At 38.5% G+C, this 16,121-nt stretch overlaps 1 protein-coding gene across 1 annotated transcript in view; it reads left to right on the top strand.

The window, feature by feature from the left end:
* LOC126182507 (uncharacterized) overlaps positions 1-16,121 on the top strand; it is an 88,573-nt gene that overhangs the window by 52,284 nt on the left and 20,168 nt on the right. The window contains exon 2 of the mRNA XM_049924859.1: positions 13,221-13,348. Within this exon, the coding sequence (XP_049780816.1) occupies positions 13,221-13,348 (128 nt within the window). The remainder of the gene's footprint in view (positions 1-13,220; positions 13,349-16,121) is intronic.

The following is a 16,121-nucleotide window of genomic DNA, read 5'->3' as shown; positions in this document are numbered from 1 at the left end:
ACTTCATTTATGTTGCCTTAGTTATCTATGTTGTTGTGGTCTTCAGTCCGGAGACTAATTTGGTGCATCTCTCCATGCTACTCTATCCCGTGCAAGTCTCTTTTTCTCCTAGTACCTACTGCAACCTACCTCCTTGTGAATCTACTTTCTGTATTCATCTCTTGGTGTCGCTCTATGACTTTAACCCTCCACATTTCCCTCCAGCAATAAATTGGTGATCCCTTAATGTCTCAGAATGTGCCCTATCAGTCGATCTCTCCTTCTAGCCACGTTGTGCCACAAATTTCTTTTCTCCTCACATTTATTCGGTACCTCCTCCTTAGTTATGTGGTATATTCATCTAATTTTCAGTTATCTGTATACTATGAAACCGACGAGTAAAATTCGGATAAGAGTAAATGATTAAATTCGTGTTAATTGTACATAAGTGAGTAGGCAAATGGGATACAACTTCGGCAATCTCTCTGTTGTGGGGAAAACGCAAATAATATTCAAGACAACGAATGCAGGATAACTTACATTTTAAGTAAAGCACGAAAGAGTCACTCATGCTAGGTGACATGGCTCAATAAAATACTTATACGGAGCGACAGAGAGCGCACACTCTTGATCAACAGTCCTAATGTGGCCTCATGTGTCACAGACGTGCACACGATACTTCACAGACCATTAACAGCCGACCGAGCGGTTATAGGCGCTACAGTCTGGAACCGCGCGACCGCTACGGTCGCAGCTTCGAATCCTGCCACGGGCATGGATGTGTGTGATGTCATTAGGTTAGTTAGGTTTAAGTAGTTCTAAGTTCTAGGGGACTGATGACCCCAGAAGTTAAGTCCCATAGTGCTCAGAGCCATTTGAACCATTTTTTGAACCAATAAGAATTAACTTGATCTCGGCTGATTAAGATGCCATGGCCGATATTGCTGTCGAAACCTTTTGAGAACAGGGTCTGTTGTAGGCCCAATCTACAAAAGCCGCTGCCTGGGGCGCCATGCTGGAGAGGGGTGGCAGAGGGGCACAACGGCAAGATTTCCATACAGGACGTATCACAGCCAGCAGCGGCCACTTGCGGCGCCCCTGGTGGCAAACGAAAGATTTGTATACCGTGCATTCCGCAATTAGTAACGAAAACTGACACGAGTGATAATGTACGCATGAAAAGGGTCACAGGCGCGGGGGAAGAGGGGGGGGGGGGGGCGGACGTCAAATAATAAGTCGCTTCTGTGGAAAAACGTTCTCGAAGCGGCCCTGCTTGAGAATGTAATTACATTTTTCCATCTTCAGTCAGACATTCACAACCGACAGTACCCTCACTGAGGGCCTAATTGATCAAGCTTGAAGAACACAAACAACAAAAAAAGAAACCTCTTACGCCTGTAAAATAAACATGTAGCCATATACACGCTGTCCTTTCTAACTTACACGCTACCAGTCTCGTGATAGGTCGATCTGATATTGTTCTCATATACTTGAGCATAGGCCGCACAAGTGTTTTGAAGCAATCGCTTTTGTTGGCATATAGCAGTTTCCTAACGTACTGAGAGTGAATTCGCTTTCCTATTGTTGGGTCTGTGGAACCGTTCCAGTTCCTGTCCACACATATTGCTATTTACAGCTATTTGTAAGAGTTAACTGCCTCATATTGCGTTGATCGAGAGATAACAGACTCAAGCTGCGTTAATCGTGTAGTTAAAGACTACCACATTTTTACGTTTTGTGAAGTTCACAACTTCATATTTCCGTACATCAACTGCTAGTTACGCGTCGGGCTAATATCTTGACAAGATTGGACTCGATATTACAATTATTGCCTGATTGGAAGACTATCTCGGTTTATAATAAAGTCACTGACAAGCTCGGCATTGCCATGGTCTTCATTTTGTAATTTTCTATTAGAAAGGCAAACAAAAACTGAACTGTGTTTGTGTTGGAATATCGAGAAAAAACTTCATTTCCATGTATTCGTGATAAAGCAGTCGTACAAAGAAATATGCATAATGTACAAATGTATAAGTACGGTATCCAAAGTAAGGAACATGATGCCGGACAGCTTCTGTACGCTGGGAACAGCTGCTTCGCGTGTCTATAAAGCGATTTTGTAACCGCCTCGATGGCAACGCTTTTTCATACCTCTACAGACGGCTATAGTTTTCGCCTACAACCGTTTGCGCTTCACAGTTGATAGCTGTCAAAAGCGCTGCCAGGTGCCGGGTTTCCGTAAGGTGACTGGATTGCAGGGGCATCTTACCAGTAAAAATAAAAAAAAAGTATTAAAACGTCGTTCATGATGCGGCACTTTTTCACGATCTCAGTGTGTATGATGTTATATTTCTTTAGATTAGTTTGTACAATGATATATTTGTTAGATACATTCAGCGCATTTTTGTCAGCGAAATATGTTGCGAATTGTGTTTGTAGCAAACAAGTAATAAATCTGAGCGTCATGCATGATGCGGCAGTTTTTCACGCATGTCAGTTTTTATGACGTCATATCTCCTTACCTATGTGACATACAATGATCTAATTTTGTAAGTATTTTCAGGGGCATATGTGGATACTGTTTAAAAAATGTGTTGCGAATAGAGTTGGCAGAAAAGAAGTACTAAATTTAAATGTCATCCACAACGCAGCAGTATTTCACGCACGCATTGTTTATGACGTCACATCTTCTGAACTATGTGTCATACCATGATATACTGTTGTAGGTGCATTTAGCAGCAAATTTGGATTCTGCCTGCGAAATTTATTGCGAATACAGGTACTTGCAAGGAGGTAATACATTTAAACGTCATGTATGATGCGGCAATTTTTCACGCATGTCACTGTTCATGACGTCATATCTCCTGAACTACGATAGGTAGGCAGTTCTTACCCCCACAGCGATTATTGCCTGACAGTAAGGGATATGTATACCAAATTTGGTTAAAATCGGTCCGGTGGTTTAGGAGGAGACGAGGGAGACACACACACACACACACACACACATTTTTATAATATGTATAGATTTATTATCGTAACACTGGCCTCTTTGTGCGTTATGTGTTGAGCTATGACCGAAATTGCCTTTTCTTGCGACGCGACGCTGTGTGTACACACGTTCAGAAGAATATTTTTGAAGGAGAGGATATTATGGAATTCTAAATATTTACAAATGAAAACAGGTAGGATTTAATGTATTGTTGAAATTGAGGTCAATACAGAACTTTAATGAACAAGAAAGGAATAATCCCAGCATTCCTCTTAAGCGGATCGGGTTAATCGTGGGTTTTGACAGGGTTTTGAATCTCGTTCCTCTCCAAAATGAGCCCATTGTTCTAACCAACGCGTCATGTATAGTTTCTACCTTCACGGCAGAGAATTCCATATTTCAGGTTATTTGGTATCCAGATTAAAAATGAGCAGAAATGATATTTTAAGGGAATCGAGAACTCCTTCCTCGAAAACCAAAAGAAATCAAACAAACAGCCAAGAACTCAAAACTTTGATACGTACAACAGCAATTTTTTAAAGCAATTCATTCTTCTATTTGCGCTCATTTAAGCAGTTAAAAGAAGAATGTATTCGTTCGAGATGCAGTGTTTGCACTGCGCATTGCGATTACACAGTTAAAATTTTTAAGTGCACTGTCAGTTATGTGTGGTAAACCGCAGATAATTTTCAGCAGTCACTCTTACTCGACGAATTGAAGATATTACCTGAGGTATATATTACCTGAGGTATTCCTACTCAAATTGAAGATAATATCCGAGGAATCTGGATGGAAATCGTTACCAGTTATATTCAAATGGTTCAAATGGCTCTGAGTACTATGGGACTTAACTTCTGAGGTCATCAGTCCCCTAGAACTTAGAACTACTTAAACCTAACTGACCTAAGGACATCACACACATCCATGCCCGAGGCAGGATTCGAACCTGCCGCCGTAGCGGTCGCGCGGTTCCAGACTGTGGCGCCTAGAGCCGCTCGTCACCCCGGCCGGCCCACTTATATTCATCTGTGTTTGTACGTGTAAGGGTAAGATGACTGATGTTTCAGGACATAACGGGGGGAAATGTCTTCGATTTCATTTCTTAACAGAACTTTCTAAAGAGTTCTGTTCGTTTATAAATATTTTCATAATGTTCTATTCGACTAAACTAAGACATGTTATCAATCGGCCTAGAGACCATGAAAATTGAGGATTTGATACTAATGTCGTTAGTTTTCGCTACATGTAAACACTTTCATATTGCCCCCCCCCTCCCCCACACACTACGACAATCTTATACTCATAGTACTTTTGTTCAATTAGTAAGTAAGCAGACAGGTAAATATTGCACGTCGAAATATACATCCAGGCATTCAGTTTGATCTTCTATCACTACTGAATTACGCATCACATGTTATGCGTTATTTGTGTTAAGGGAGAACGACAGGGTGACACACGAAAACATTGCTCAAATTCAGGATTTTTTTCTCCGAGCTGGAATGTAGTAGACAAATGGTGTTTACTGCAATGAAAAAAGCATACATTGAAGCTTTTATTGGTACATTTCATTGAAAAATGTTAATAGCTTCCTTGTGTAATTGGGATTTTCCGGTTGTCGCTGTAACTCCGGTTGTGGTTATCTGAAACATGAAATTAACATTATCATCCTGAGTCTTACAGATGTAACTTTAGTTCATAGTAAACAATTGCAAAAAAAAAAAAAAACGAAATTACAGGTATTTTGAAAAAAATGGCCATTTTTGGAAGTATCTTTTTTGCCCGAAAAATTGGTAAATATCAACATAAAAAACATCGGCTGCGATGCACTGACGAGAATTCAGTTTGCTTCAAGGGTGACTCAATAGTCATTTAAATTGGATCAAAATTGTAGCGTGGGCGATGACAACCATGTCGAAAAACATTGTTTTGAAGAAAACGCGTTTAAAGTTTGACAAACATTTATTATATAAAAAAGGGACAAAGCTTGAAACTTACGGGATATAATCGATGCCCGATCCATAGTAACTATCGCCCCGACTAATGGATGGCCACTTTCTGCTACTCTGACCTGATAAGCCCTCATTTTCGTCCTCACAGCCCTTCTCATCTTTGAGCGCATCGGATCTGGCATCTCAATCTTCAGAGAATTGGCGCATTTCATCGCCGGTTTTTATCTGAAGGGCATTTACCACGTACATTAATGTAAAAAATACCAATAAAAACACTCGTCTCTGAATGACGCCGACTGACGCTAAATCAGCCATGGAACAGGGAGGCGCTACATGAAAAAAGTGGAAGTCTGTTATGTGTTCGAGACATTGGTAAACATTTGCACAATTAGAATCATCCATAACCATCTCATGGACGCAACAAAGGGAGCGTGAACGCTGAACCGGCTCTCTGACGCCGAGGCGTGCAGTGCATGCTCGGCTTCAAACGCTCACATAATCGTTCTTATTGGAGTTCGCGCATAATATTTTGGGGAATAATTCTTCAATGTATATAAATTCGTATCATGTTATAAAAAAATTGCGAGTTTTTTCGACCGTCACCCTGTTGTTCCCCCTTAAGCCATCTTTACAGCGTAAGGGATGGATTCGAGAGAGCATTTGCAGACATTTTGTCATTGTTCATTGTTCACTACCATCGCTTGTACCTGTGAACAAGCGTACACACAAGAGGGGACAGTAGACAACACAAGGTAACGAGCAAGGCGTGCCAACCCTACGTCAACATTCTGAAAACCATTGTGAAGTGCATGGCAAAGGGTAGGTCCCCTTGTAGCAGTTATTAGAGTTTTTTCCTGATCCGTTCACGTATGGAGCGCGGGAAGAATGATTTTCCGCTTGTGTAGTAGAAAAATGGAGGTGGGCGGGGGTGACCAATGACATGTTGCTTGTGTGTAAAAATGTTCTCGAACCGGCCCTGTGGATAAAAAAGGTTCCAACAAACTTGCCTGGGGCACCCCTTAAGTTAATTCTACATCTGTCGATGACTCTGCGCCCAAGACAACTTGTTGCGTGGGTCTCTACCAAAAAAAAAAATCCTCATTCTAGTCACGAATTTCGATTCATAATGCATACGATTGTATTTTTCATAATAAGGTTAGATGTGGTATGGTACTGAGTCAAATACTTGTAGAAAAACGACGAACAATGCTTCTACCTGGCTTCATTGAACCACGGATTTCCGAACGCTGTGTTCATTTTTGGCGCTAATAATTAATCAACACATATTTGAGCCAAGAAGCAAAACTGTCGTGTTCAGGTAGGGCTAGTTTGTAGGGGAGCGCGTTAATTTTGACAAAGCAAGGAAAATGTCACACGAAGAGAAGAATGTAAAGCATAGGTGTCGCGCTTGGAGGGGGTGGAGGTAATGTACCGTAAAAATAACACTGAATTGCAGCTCCAGTCAATCTTAGCAATATTTCAAAATTTTTCACATATCCTGGATGACGATTTTCGTTTGTTCCGCATTAGTACTGAGGAGGAAATTTAAAAACAGGACACGAATAACTGAAGAGCAACATAACTTAAAGAAAGGCTAACATGTAGGCCCCTACACTCTAATTTTTAACTGGAGACATTTACGTGACAGTTTTGTTTCATATTTGAATAGCTGCTATATCTCATATATTTTCTTGTATCTGGAGTGACATTTGCTAAGCATTTTTAGGATTTATTAAAGTTCATATAAGGTAGATAATTTCAGTAAGGTACAATAATGAAATGTGGATATACACACAACAGGTCACATAAATTGCATGTTAAAATCTGCTATAAACTTTGTTACAGGGCAGATAGCATAATTGCGGGGAAAGCTTTTGATTTACTAGATTATTACCAGTACATAAAAAATTTCTAAACTAACAGTGATACATCAGCCATGTGATTATAGTTACAATAAACAAGTGAAAAGAGAATGGTCAGTTCTTCGTATATTTTTAATTTTAATCAGCATGTAGAATCAATTAAAATATTAGATACATAATTACATATTCGTACTTCTTTACTTTCAACGGAATTAGTTATGCTGTTATTTTATAATAAAAATGAATACAAAACTTGCGCTTATTCACTCTGTTCCTCCATGGTTAAAGCATCTATTTAATTTATCGTTTATCTCACGTCCCCTCTTGAAACTTGGAAGTTTGCGAGTTTCGGCAATTTTCTACCGACATCCATGACTTCTATATTCTGCTATAAGAAACGTTATATTCTTTTCGTACCGTTCCACCGATCACGCAACTCATGCACAGTGTGCGATTTGCAGGGGGGGATGGTGGAGATTTCCCCCCTCTGCATCAGACCATCCCCTCCTCTGGTTTTAGTTTATGCTTCCTAACCTGGGATGTTTATTTCCCACGCACTGGAGTAAAACTTTACATATAATTTAAATTTGTGGAGCCGAACACTGAAAGTTTTTAATAAGTCTTACTATTAATACTATTAATATGTTTCAGTTTTCTATCATCAGAATAAGTACCACTTTTCACAAATGTGCCTCTACTTTTTGAATTCCCCTCGTATATCTGTACCCGTATGTAGATGATTTTGTAAATAAGCTTTACCTATAATGTACTTTTAAAGATATAACAAGGGTTGGCTTTTCTGATAGTGCATACGCGTCAGTAGTGAGTTTCGGCATTAACATCTATTTATAAATAGCTGTTTAACCATTCGTAACGCCACAGTCCAAGCTAGTAACATATATAATTCTACTAACCCCCTAAGACATCCCCCCCCCCTCCCCCACTAGTAAAAGCACAAATCGCACCCTGCTCATGCAACAACGAAGGTTGTTCACTCGCAAAACAGCAGACGAATACTCTTCGTGCTGCTAGCGCTGAAGCGCAGCATACGCGAACTTCCTTTGATGACCCGCCGAAAGACAAGAGAATCAGTGGTAGACGAGCGGGCATCCGTGAATGCAAATCGAACACGACAAAACGGTGTACGCTCTCGTTCGGCTAGGTACCGTTTACACTAGAGAGAATATTCTCGTCTTCTTATGTCACTCCTGTGTAAACCAGGCTTTAGAAATGATTTCTCACGTACTAAAACCATACGTAATTGAAATCTGGCAACTGATCCATACAAATGGTGTCTTCAGCAACCTCATTATGTTAAAATACGAGGGCTGTTCGTTTATTGAGGTTCGATCGGTCACAAAATGGAAACCACAGTGAAAGTTCAATGAGACTTTGCACAGCTGTGCTGGACAGTGTCTAGTACGCCCGGCGATCGCATCACGTCGCTCTTTTCAGTTATGGACGTGCAGTGAGCATGTTTGATTACCACCATATAGCCAGCAATGGCTCCCTGTAAGTTCCGTCTCTGGTCACATGAACCACTGGCTATGAAAACTACATTTGGGCACAGACAACGAGCTGCAGACCAGCATAGGGAATTGTCGGAAAGCACGGGCAGTTCCCCTGTATTATGAGGGTACTGGAAAGTTGGTACAACGTTACGATGTATGTCCAAGTTGGAGCAGCGACTATGTAGCAGTAGCTGGAAGGTGTAGCTAACTTTTGATAATAAAACATTTTTGATCTTCACTAAGGTTTCGACTTCGCGACCCATCGGACCCCAAAAAACGAACAGCGCTCGTAAATAGGCCTACCCTTATTAGTCTGGAAACCGCGATCCCCGCTGCAGTCAGTAACGCCTGGTGCCTAGCCAGGGGTCGACTTACAACGCCTAGACACATAGCTACCGTAATTCTGTGTCGCTTCCCAGTGGGTTTTACTCGTATTTATCGGGAACCCACAGAATTTGTTGCCGCTTCTCATTAACAACACCTTCATTATTTTCGGTAACACTTGTTTCTATTTGGAAAACCTTTCAGTTAACGTAAAGTTTCCTTACATAGTTCTATGTATTTATCATTGCAAATATATTAGTTGTTTTAATACGTATTTCAATTTAACTTCGTAACTTGTAACTTTTTAATTTGTTTAACAAAAGAAATCAATGACGTTGCTCAAATTCCTGTAGTAAAAAGCAACAGGCATAAACTGAAAACACATACAAAACTAAAAACCGAAAACTATGATCACCTATTCGTAAATGGAAAAGAACACACAGCCGAAACTGAAAAGCAAAAAATAAGAAGTGACAACTAAGAAACGAGAACTGAGAACTAGGAAGTGACAAGTAAGAAATGAGATCTGAGAAACGACTTAGAAGTGAGAACCGAGACCCAAACATGGAGAACTAAAAACTGAGAACCAAGGTCAGTTCTTGAGAACAACCAGAATGATTTGGAATCAAGAACTTAGCAATTCTCATTTCTCAATTTTGCTGTCACTAATCCAGACCGATAACAAGCAAGGCAACTCAAAAGCTCAGTTCAGCTTATATTGAGCTCTACAGTCTCCTGTATCTTGTCCATTGTCCTATGGACAAAAGAAAAATGCTACAACTTACACTCATTGCTGTTTTCGACACACCAAAAGTACACTGCAATTCAGCTTTATTGGTCTTTTTCATCATGCCATTACCAATTTTTGAAATGGCAGTTGTTTCCTTTGTTTCTGTGTCCTCTTTTTTTTTTCATGCAGTGATCTGAGTTAAAATACTTTTATGTCACACATTATTGAGTTTGTTTCATATAGTAACAACATGGTGACAGCATCTATTTTGTTATTGATAATAAGTAGTGTTACACTTGTTAATGAACGAGTGATATCTTTATGTCTTCTTAAAATGACAGCTACAGTTTTATAAGTGTTCTATTCTGATAAGTGCTATTGGGCTTGGCCAGTGGGTTGCTGAGCACTGTTGGCTAGTGGAGTGCATTCAGCTCCTGTGAGACAAATTGAGAAGCTACTTGAATGAGAAGTAGTGACTCCGGTCTTGTTAACTGACGGTGGCTGTGAGAGTGGTGTGCTGACCACATGCTCCTCCATATCTGCATCCAGTGATGTCTATAGGCTGAGGATGACACAGTGATCAGTCAGAACCATTGGACCTTCAGGGGCCTGTTTGGGCGGAGGTTTTAGTTTTTTACTCAAGTAGGCAATAAAAAATATGTTAAGGCAATGATCCTGACATTGTTTTCACTCACTGATTAACAAAAGTTTATTCAGGTGAAATTGATCTGTACAAAAAACAGAGAAAGGTCAAGGTGAGTAGACAGGGAGGGAAAGTTCAGACTAGACTAGAACAGAGCAGGATATTTGCCTAAAGTGATTTAGGAAATCTACAAAAATTCTAAATCTGTATTTTCAGAGATTCATATGATCCTCATTCATTCCATTCAAATACATTGCCTTAACCACTATGTTATCTCACTCTGTGTAAGCCAACACATGAGAAATTAAAATAATTTTGAAGCTGGTTTCATTTCTGTTACTGAGCTCATAGTGGTATTCTGTTCTGCAGGTTAAAGTATCTAATATATGTCCTGATCTATATATAAAATTCACAGTAAAACAAGTATCTAGTTTTATAGTTTTGAAGCTATTCATGTAGTTACATAAACTTTGAACATGTAACAGAAGATAAACAGTAAATTAATATTATAGTTGGAAGAGTCTGCTCATGTTAAGGTAGTGACTTTTCTGTGTGTTTGTTTACAGTGACATCAGATATATAACAGACCTCATACCATTAATCAGTAACTCAAAAAGACAGTAGCATTATTGATAGTAGTGCAATGTAAAGAAGCAATGGTGTCTTCTTACAAGTACTATATTCCTTGGCTCACACAGTATAAGTGAAAACTCATAGTCAAGTTGGACTCTATAGAATACGGTATGCATATTCCTTCAAAATAAGTGTTATAATTAAGTGTCCTTGGTGGATAATAGTCAAAGAAGAAGCCACATTTTTATGAACAGTCACCATGAATGGACTATGATTACCACTGAAATGTACACCAGGAGAGCTGGAGATGGATTTGAATCTCACTTATATGGGATGTATCCAGTATCTTGATCATTAAACTTCAGCGTAGACAATGCACTCATCTGCTAGTAAGAAACGCTGATTCGCATCTGTGGTCCTGATGCAGACAACCACTAATTTTGACTCAAATGATGATAAACTTCTTCCTCCACATCCAAATCTACATCCATACTCTAAAAACCACTATGAGGAACACAACTAAGGGTACTTTTTATTATATCACAGATTAGGGTTACTTTCCAATCCAGTCACACATGGACTATGGGAGGACTGCTTAAGTGTCATGAAGTCTTTTCTGAAAGTATTTGTATGGAGTGTAGCCATATATGGAAGCGAAACAAGGATGATAAATAGTTTAGACGAAGAGAATAGAAGCTTTTGAGAAGAGGTGCTACGGAAGAGTGCTGAAGATTAGATGGGTAGATTATGTAACTAATGAGGAGGTACTGAATAGACTTGGGGAGAAGAGGAATTTGTGGCACAATTAGACTCGAAGGAGGGATCAGTTGGTAGGACACATTCTGAGGCATCAAGGGATCACCAATTTAGTATCGGAGGGAAGTGCGGAGTGTAAAACACTAAGCAGATTCAGAAGGATGTAGGTTGGAGTAGCTACTTGGTGATGAAGAGGCTTGCAGAGGATAGAGTAGCATGGAGAGCTGCATCAAACCAGACTCTGGACTGAAGACCACAACAGCAACAATATCTAAATGAAAGCATTAATATTAATCATACAATAATAGCTACCTACATGACTTGTGAAGCTAACCAGAATCTTCTATTCATAAATTCAGATACTCAGATAAATTGAAAGTGGCTAATATGGTATGTTTTTAATTTCCTTTTGAATTTATAATGATTTGTAGGAGCATGTTTAAAACCTTTGCACCAATATGAAAAACTCTGACAATGAAGTAAAATATAGTTCCAGAACTGAATTCAGAAATTCCTCACAACAGTATCACATCTCATGATTGAAAGACAATGACTAACACTCCAAAGAAGCACTTGTAAAGACTGCCAGCCCTGTAATGCCTTCCAACCTCATATCAATTTCCTGGGGCTTAGCAATAACTTGACAGAAGTATCAGGTAGGCCTTTGATATCACTGTAGTTCCTTTCCAGACAGCAGAAGTCTGCTTAGCAAAGTCTGAAAGATATAGCATGTTTGGGAGTATGGTCTTCACAGTGTTATTATTAATAATAATATTACTTATAATCTTATTATGAATATAGCTGTATTTTTCGTTTGTTCAGAAATACATTCCTCCTGCTGTCTTCGCTCTTCAACGCTCTCTCAATTTTATTAGTAACTTCTGTAATTGAACCTCTCTGTGCCTTCTGTCTCTCCTTAGATGATAAAATTTTCTGCCATTTTTGATAGCTAATTTAACATAACATAATTTTGGAACACTGTGATCTTGCTTCACAATATGTTATCATTCCTCTTAAAATCACTGACATTCGTATATATGAACAAAAATAATCAGTTTTTGAGAATGGAATGTAATTGGATACATAAAAAATCTACTTACCAAGTGGCAGCAGGAGAACACACATATAAAGGTATTGAAATTTGCAACCTTTCAAAGCAAGTGGCTCCTTCTTCCATCAGAAACGCTGAAGGAGAAGGAAGAGGGGTTAATCAAAAGGGCTGGTCAGTGAAAAATTACTGGATTTCTCATCCCATCTGGTGAGTCTCCCCTGACCTGGGGTTTTGGGTGACTTTTCCCTCGCCATTGCTTATACTTCACCAGTCCTTTTCCTTCACCCCTCTTCCTTCCGATCAACTCCCCTGCCGCTTCGTGAGTACACTATTTTTATCTGTCCAATTATATGACATGGCTATAGGTGCTTTGTAAACATCTCAGTACCTCTTTTGTGTTAATTTTCTTTTGCCGTATTTAAGTAATTTCAGTATTTTTTGTACTGTATTCATGAAAGGGTACAGAATTTTTGGACAGCATCAGTTAATAAAAGTTTTCTGTGTGCAGACAAACTTTATGTTGTAAAACATTGTTTATTAAATGGTTAAAACTGACATTTCAGTCATAGTAATAGTGGCCTTCCTCTGCATCTACTGATGGACATTTAGTGACAGTTATTGTAGAACTTGTTGCTATTCTATGCTCTAAAAACTTTTATGTTAACTAGATTTCTATGCAGCAGCCAGAATGTTTCAGCTTCCATTTCTGGTCCCTAGATGTATTTGTCTTTCCAGTAATTTTATTGATTAAGTTTTGATGTGGAGAAGAAAACAGCCTTGGTTGCAATGTAGAAATTACTGTTTATTATTTAAGAGAAAGTTTTAATGTAAATTTTTTTCTTTTTTGTTACAGAATGGCTTTCCACATCTTTTATGTCATTCTTCTGTTGTGCATGAGTGCTTCTTCATATGCAGATGACACAGCAGAAGATGATTCAGAACCACTTGACAGACACTCTCTTCCTGTGATGAATCTTCCTGGTATGTTATTGCATTGAATTTGCAAGTGTCCTTTTTTTTTTCCTCATTCATATTGGTACAAACTTTATTTTTGCAGTTTTGATTTTGCATAACACACAATATTTATACACCTCACATTATCTGAAAATCAGATGGTTTCATTTAACAATATACAGATATATAGCTGACTGCAATTTTCTGTTGTTATTGTACATGCATCATGATTAGTAATTTTTATTTGGACTGGGAGGGAGGTTGTGGTGTAGGGCCCTCATATTCAAACAGCAGTTGTGGACTGTTAAAGTAATGTAGGGGACATAATTAGGGCAGTGTGGATTTAAAACTGTAAAAAATTATTACCAATGTGTTAAAATAATGGAACACACTATGAAATCAGCACTGTGAATCAAGCAACATGCATACATTGATTATGTCACAAAAATATGTTATTCTTTATCATTAAGAGATAGCACATTTGAAATGTTGCATTGAGATGTTAAGGTTTGGTCATGGACAATCGAATTTTTATTTATACAAGAAAACATTATTGGGCTATTATGCAAATACCTAGCCTGTGACATCAGAAAACTTTTTCAGTTTTGTACTCACACTGCTGTTAGTTCTGGCTGCCTTGAATTGTTGGCAAGAATGAAAAAAAAGTTTATCTTTGGCTTGAAACTGCAGGATAATAATTGATGTTGGACAGGATGCCGTATCATATGCATTATTCTGTCTAACAGTGTCAAGATTTTGGAGATGTTTTAGCCACCTTACATGTTATATTCTTATCAATAAATATGACAGTCTCTCAGTAGAAAAGAAAACAATGCCATTAATTACCCATGGAAAAGGTATGGTTAGGATTTAATTTCTCATCAGCAATATGATCATTAGAAATGAAGCACCAGCTCAGACAGTGTAATGTTGGGGAAGGGAATTGGCTATGTCATTTTTGAAAGAACTGTCCCAACATTTAGCATTAATTGACCTGGTGAAACCACAGTACATCTAAAACATGATTGTTAGATGGGGATCTGAATCCTGCTCCTTGTAAGTATGAGTCAAGTACGGCAACCACTGCCAACCTCAATTGGTGTGTTAGGTACACAAATTCCCCACAATGGCAGTTACTTGTTGGTTGTATGCTCACAAGTACAGTCATTTTCAAGAAATTCTGTGAATATAGTAGCCTTCATATATGTCATGTATAGCAAGGTTTAACATACAAAGATTGAATATACTCTTTTCAAATACAGCACAGTAATGATGGGCCTGTTGGGGGACAGGATCTCACAACTGAATATACCACACTCTTGAATTTTTTAATCACAATTGGCATACATGTCTCAATATGTTCTGGACCAGTTGCCTTATGTCATTATACTTAAATATTCTAATTGCTCTAGGAAATTTCCCCTACGAAGTGCATCACTGGGATTGTATTTCACTCAATGGTTACAAACTATCTCACTGAGTCAAAAAATTCTTATCTATCAATGACTCTGGATAATATTTTAACTCAAAAATCAGGGTTAACTATGAAAATGTTCTGACACTACCACCTAGAAGTTAGCTAGCTTTAAGTGTGTCAGAATATTTTTGCTGAGCTTCAAAATTTAGCCTGGATCACTCTCAAACATGTTCTATGAAAGAAGATTATTAGTTTGTACTTATTAAAACAATTAGGTTATTAGGCATAAAATTGTAGCAGAAGTTCACTCTTAGCCTCTGAGTAATCAGTGAACAGATATATGCTTTTTGATTAGATACCACTTGACCATAATTCATCTGTCAAAACCTTGTAGAATTGGAGAAGAGTTTGTTACTCAGCAAAAATTCTGTTCTGCTCCATCCAACTGCAGCTTGTGAACTCTCTGGCCTTCTAGAACTGAACTTGTCTCTTCAAAGTGACATGACAAACATATCAGAAATTGCTTTAGTGCAATATGACCTGTTCTCCAGAATAATGATCAGCAGTTCCAATTGATAGTGCTGTACATGAATTTGGAAAAAAACAAAACACAATTGCAATTAAAGAGAATTCCTAAGCTGACAGAATTGGACTGGTTGCAGACTCGTACCAGCGATCACTTTTCTTGGTGTGCAGATATCATCCAACTCTTAAATATTCCAAGAGTCATGGTAGATTTAGTAAATATCTATCCTTTGAACAATATTTCTGTTTATTTACACAACTAATACTGTTTCGTAGCATTCATAGCAAGGGCACCCATATGAGAGTTTCTGGTTTTCTTTTTTTTTTGGGGGGGGGGAGGGGGGAGCTAGATCTGGAATTATGGAGTATTTTTAATGTTTTGTAAGATGAATGGTGACTTGTAGTTAGCCACAGAAAAGTTCCAGTTCTGAACCTGTCTGCACAATACAGATTATTAAACAATATTTTTGCTTTCCAGAGAGCTAGGGTGTGGGTATGGGTGTCCTGGATTCACAGCTATTCTCTACATGAAATGATGCTTGTACAGTTTAGTTACACACTGCAATGAAAATCAGTCGTGGGACCCGGTTAACCAAGAAAATTCTCTGAATGAGCCAAGCATAAATCACAGCTTTCCTCTTCCTCTCCCAAAAACCAACCAGTTCAAATTAAAGTTCAATCTTCTTTTTTACACACAGAGTCAAGGAAATGTGCACTGTGTCATGAGTCTAGATATGACTCACAGTTACCATGAACTTGCCATTAAATAAAATCCTTCTATCATTGTTGTCGTGTGAGTGGCATGACATTTTACAAATGTATTCATACAACTGATACATTACAAAGTGAGACTACACA

The sequence above is a fragment of the Schistocerca cancellata genome, chromosome 1 (genome assembly GCF_023864275.1).
Source record: "Schistocerca cancellata isolate TAMUIC-IGC-003103 chromosome 1, iqSchCanc2.1, whole genome shotgun sequence".
Taxonomy (NCBI): Eukaryota; Metazoa; Arthropoda; class Insecta; order Orthoptera; family Acrididae; genus Schistocerca; species Schistocerca cancellata.
This window is presented reverse-complemented; position numbering and strand designations above follow the sequence as displayed.